General features: G+C 39.7%; 1 protein-coding gene across 1 annotated transcript; it reads left to right on the plus strand.

The window, feature by feature from the left end:
• Positions 1 to 260: 260 nt before the first annotated feature.
• On the plus strand, positions 261 to 4,882 carry LOC137491431 (uncharacterized). Its single transcript, XM_087248624.1, has 11 exons — positions 261 to 346; positions 915 to 1,139; positions 1,263 to 1,442; positions 1,545 to 1,692; positions 1,786 to 1,943; positions 2,050 to 2,416; positions 2,494 to 2,586; positions 2,672 to 2,820; positions 2,901 to 3,077; positions 3,175 to 3,348; positions 3,429 to 4,882. The coding sequence occupies exons 1-11, from the start codon at positions 333 to 335 to the stop codon at positions 3,634 to 3,636; spliced, it is 1,893 nt and encodes a 630-aa protein (XP_087104750.1). The 5' UTR covers positions 261 to 332; the 3' UTR covers positions 3,637 to 4,882.
• Positions 4,883 to 5,465: the final 583 nt, after the last annotated feature.

Genomic DNA, 5,465 nt, shown 5'->3' on the forward strand with positions numbered 1-5,465 from the left:
TTAGGACAATATATTTTCCTGCATCTGTGTGGTGAAATATAAAAGTACTCAAAGTCAGAAGAAAGACAATATATTTTTAAATGCACCGAAACCTATGCCTAGATCAGTTGTAGTAACTGTTTTAAAGTTGTTTCTGCCCCTATTGGGCCATTAACACCTGGGGATGGGCAGATTGGGCTGCTGTTGGATGCTGTCTCCTGATAGGCTGTTGATCTGCTGCCAGCTCAGGTTAAAGAGGCCCATCTCATCTCGGTAAAGTTACAGTTGTATCATTTTCAGCTACAGCTTGCTGCGTTTGACCAGTGGACAGAACTCACATTTCAACATCAGAAATGGCTTCTAAACAGTAAGTACATTTAGTCAGTATGCCTTATGCAGCAGGCTTCTTAAACTCAGTTTAGCTTGTATCATTTTATCAGTGGAGTTAGTTTGTGGAAGTCAAATCTTTAAAAATCTAAAGAGTCTTCTAGAACTTAGTACTTCTAGATAAATAAAAAAAACTTTTAAATTTAGAAGTTTAGAAAACCTCTGAAGAGGACAGATATTTGTGAGAGGACAGCAGTTTGTACACTAGTTGTGTTGTTATTTTATATTTGACTTGTAAATCCTAACTGCTGGTATAATCTTGTTTAAGAAATAATTGAGATAATTTTATTCTTCTCTTATAATAAATGTCATATTATTAAATATGTTTTAAATAATATGGTTAGTAACAGTATTATATTAATATGAAATTAAGTTTTGTCTTAAAACTCTAATCAAAATATCCGCCAGACATTGCTGTGAGTGTTTGTGTGCTCATTTCTTTGTTTCTGTACCTGGAGTTGGGGGTGGGGTGTGGTGGACCCCAAACCTTACCAAAGCTGCTCTTGGTCTCTTCATTTTATAACATTTTGATTTTATTATCCACACAGATCCTTCCACAGCAGGATGTTTTTCCTCTGCCCTGTGTGCAAAAAGGCTCCTCACTCTCTTCCTGGGCATCTCAGGAAGGTGTGTATGAGGAACAGCACAGAAGCAGAGATCCAGGCTGTCGTCAAAGAGGCCAAGAAGGAGTTGTCTGAATTCTGTCACAAAGGACGTTTCTGGGAGTTTGGAAAAATTTGTGACATATTGGACTCTACTAATCCTCTTGCCAGGTTTGTATTCAGTTGTGTTATCTTATTTGATGTATCGGACTTCAAATCTAACATCTGCATATAATGATAAATATACATTTTTGGTATTGTTTATTTGACCTTATTTTATGTTCCTTGTTTTAGGATGATTGCGGAGATGCAGTCAAAGGGGTTGGTGATTAATAACTTACCTTCAGTCCTCCCGGAACCAGCTCGGTCGACAACATCTTCTGTGCCTCAAAGCTCTGGAGAAGGTGCAGAAAGTCCATTGGAGCCTCCAAATGAGTCCTTATCCGACGAGAGCTCTGGAGAGTACTACCAAAGGTATACTTTTATATCAGCATTCCCAGAAAGTAAATATACACTGTGGATATGACTTATCTTTAATATACAAAGTCGTTTTGATCACCTGCTTTTCTATTTCAGCACTGGTGGACCGATGTGGACCTCTTCCGTGAGGGTGGAGATGGTCAAAAAAGGCTTATACAATAAGCACTCCATTGACCACCCCCTTCTAGCAGGATTTAATAAGTACCTTTACACTGACCTAGGATATAAAAACAGCAAACAAGTAGTAAGTTCAAGTGAAATTATATATGTAAAAATGAGTGAGTGGGTGTTGTTTTATGCAGTACAGTTTATTTTAATGTGAAATGTGTCCTTTCAGGTGGAAACAGTGTCCAGGTTCTTGCATTACATGGACCCCACTGAGCCTAACTTGATGTTTGTTCGGCGGGTGGAGAAAGTGCGAGAGTACTTTAACATCTTGTCAGATACAAAGCTCTCAAAATGGACAGTGTTCAACTACTCGAAGAGTCTCACGAGGTCAGTAATGTGGAACCACCACAAGCTTGCCATGTACATGTTAACTAATCATGTCATCTGTGCTGTGTTCTGACTGTAACAAACCCAATGTTGATCTCTTTTCAAGGTTCATGAAATACATTATTACCTCCACGGACATTCGCCACAACAATCCAGCTTTGTTCCAGGACTGTGAAAGTTTTATGGATGTGCTGTATGGAATACAGAGTGGCAAGTCCAAAGAAGTGAGCATGGAGGTCACAGCAAAAAAATCAGAGTTTGGTTGTGGCAAAGAAGTTTTGCCAAAGGACTGCCTTGCTGTTTTGGAGGCTGCATTCAAAGATTTCCAGGCCGTGATATGCAAAATGCAGGGTCCAGGAGCCATCACAGGGGACTGTTTGACTAAAAATGAACGGCTGCTCGTCCTGTACTACCTGGAGGCTGTTATCATGCTGAAGCTAGTCCAGCGGCCTGGAATTGTGACACACATGACTGTAAGTGTTTGTTTTTCCCTACATTGACTTCCTTGTTCTTATATGCTTCATCAATGTGCAAAACTGTCTTTTTGCAGGTTGAGGATTGGGAGGGGAGAAGCCGGATAGAGAATGGTGTCTGTGTTGCAGTGAAGGAGCACAAAGTACCATTGTCACACGAACAGGAACTTGTAAGTTTATATTGTCTTTTATATCATAACAGCAATAAATGTATTGTGTCAAATTTAGACTTATTTTTTTCCTTTCTTTAACTAGTGGTTCGACTTGTACTTCAATGAGGTGCGGCCAGTAATGCTGCAAGAAAACCGCACTGGCGATGATGTGGCAGTTGATTCATTTTTTGTGTCAAGTAGTGGGAGATCAATTTATAATCCCTCCAACGACTTAAAAAGACTACATGAAAAGTAAGCAACCTTACACCTGTCTTTAACTCTACATGTTCATCTGTCCACTTTTTGCCTTCTTACGATGCCTTGTGTTTCAGATACAGTCTTCCCAGTGTGACGTGTGGCGATGCCCAGAGAGCATTTGAGGCAGCAGCACAAAACCTGTCAGAAGTGGAGAAAAATGTGGTGGCAGCTGAAAGAATCTACATGAGGGGAACATCTTCAGATCCGTTTCTGGCTCTAAGTGTGCTAGACCAGCTCGCTGGGAAAACACCGTAAGCATCTAACAGCTGAGATGATCCTTATTTTTAAATTTGCAACCCACAGCCATGCCTTTCCTTCCTTCAATATTTATTTTTTATGATCTTATAGACAAAGATCCAGTAGAGCCTCCAACTGTGAGACAAGTGTGGACGAACAGACGGCCTACAAAACTCTTGAGCAGTTCTGTCCAGTGACTCTGGAGGGGCCTCCTCCAAAAAGGGCACGCAGGACTGAGCTGTGTGGCTCAGAACATGAGAGGGACTGCTATGACCGCTGGCTGCGGTGAGTATACAGATGATTAATGACACAAACAGGGGAATTGAGTAAGAATAGCCGAATACTGATGTGTTTTGTGTTTCTAGAACACTTTGCTGGACAGCAGCCATCAGAGTCCAAAATAAGCCGCTGGATGGACAAACAAGGGTGGACGTCAAACGTCCCACAGGCTGCAGTGGTTCTGAAGCAGTGGAAACCTGTTGCCAGGTTGGACTTGGTCATCGACAGCAGCTTTGTGAAAAAAATTATTTTGTCTCAACGCTGGAAAGGACTGACTGTCAGGCCCGTCCCTGACAAGGGCGATGGTGTTTTCACCAAAAGACCCTTTCAGATCGGGGAGGTTGTCTGTGAATACCACGGCGAGCTGGTTAGCCATGAAGATGGGATGGCAATAGCTTCGACAAGCAGCATCAGAGCTGGCCATTTGTTTTTTTATAAGAACAAGCAACATGAAGCCATGTGCATTGATGCACATGAAGAAAGTTGCCAGTGCCATCCCATGAAGTTCAATTATGGACGTCTGATCCGTCACTCCAGCAAAAGAGCCAATATCCGGCCCAGGCTGTATGTCCTTAATGATAGAGACATCATTCTCTTCATTGCTACAAAAGACATTTCGAGTGATGAGGAGTTACTCTATGATTATGGCTCAAAGAGGAGATCTTTTGCCGGGAAAGGGCTGGAATTGGACTGGATGAAAAACAACATCTTTCCATCGCCCATACTCACTCACTTCTAACATGTCCAACTCCCAAGTTTCCACCTGTGGCCATATTCTCTCCTCTCTCTCTCTGGACAACCATCACTGCTCTTCTCACCCTGGAGTACTCTTTCTGCACTGCCAAGCAACAACACTGCTCTCCAAATAGAGACTTGGTTGTAATAGGCTGAATGAGTGGGCCTTGCAAACCATTCACCTTTACTTCCAGAGAATTGTATTTTCTCTCACTGACTTGTCTTTTGCTCTTTTTTTTCTCATAAGTTTTCTTTACGCAACAGTGAGAGTGTGAGTAGGCTACTCCATATTCTCTCCTCTCTCTCTGGATTCTGTACAACATGTGGAATTACAGCCTGGTAAGTATGCTGAAGCTGCACATAACCCTCCCTCGCACCCTCAAGTTTCAACCATATTATTGTGCAGTTTCTGGTTGTCGTCTTCTTTTTTTTTAGATTACCTAGGCTTTTAAGATCAGCTGCCATGGACCTCCCTGCTGAGAATTAACCTGGCATCTTAATTCTTCAAAGTTATAGTATATTCATTGTAGGATTCAGCTCCATTTTAATTTAAGGCATTACCTATGTTGTCTTTATGTTGTTTTAATAATGTTCAGATTTTGTTCATTTGTTTGCACTTGTATATACTGGAAGTTGTTTATTTTCTTTAGTGTAGTTATTATTTGATATTAATATTATATATAGTTTTTTATCGTGCTGTTATTTCACATTCTTACTAAAAAGTTGCAGAAAGTACCCAGTGTCACAAAGTTCTGTTTCAGTGGATTCATATGCTTTTTAAACTAAATAAAAGTGTAAACACAGACACAGTGTTGGGATATAATTAACAATCATTTAAACTATATATTCCACTTAAAAACATGCAATCCTTAAAAACAGAAAATACACTTCATTATTTAAAACAAATGAAGCTTTTTCAGATAAGTACAACACTGTTTCCCCTTCACCTGAAAAGTGATGTGATAGTTTAAATCAATAAGAAAATGAAAATTACAGGGAAAAACAACTTAATGATCAAATTACAATTTTTTTCCTGTCATTTTCCTTTTTCCATGTGATCAGCCGAGGAAAAGAAAGAAGGAATCCTCAAATATCCACAATATCCTGGAAAAAACACTGAAATAGCAGGCTCTGTATGAGAGCTGCTCTTTGAAGAGAATAAGGCAATTAGCCTAATTAAAAAAGATAATTACAGTCAAATACAATAATAATTTATTTTAGCAAAAGAAAAAAAAGACAATCTATTTTGGACAGAATTCATTGTTAAATGTCAGACATTATTTATAAAGACAGACCGGCCTATAGAATTATTTTTAGAGTGTATGAACATGAATGGCAGCTGTTGTTTTTGATCTAACAGCAGCAAAACTAGCTTGGTTGTGATAGGC

Source organism: Danio rerio, chromosome 4 (genome assembly GCF_052040795.2).
Source record: "Danio rerio strain M-AB ecotype USA chromosome 4, GRCz13ab, whole genome shotgun sequence".
NCBI classification, from domain to species: Eukaryota; Metazoa; Chordata; class Actinopteri; order Cypriniformes; family Danionidae; genus Danio; species Danio rerio.

Coding starts and splice junctions, on each gene's coding strand:
- LOC137491431 (XM_087248624.1), top strand. Junction 1,693..1,785: donor ATAAAAACAGCAAACAAGTA/GTAAGTTCAAGT, acceptor GTGTCCTTTCAG/GTGGAAACAGTGTCCAGGTT. Junction 2,417..2,493: donor GAATTGTGACACACATGACT/GTAAGTGTTTGT, acceptor GTCTTTTTGCAG/GTTGAGGATTGGGAGGGGAG.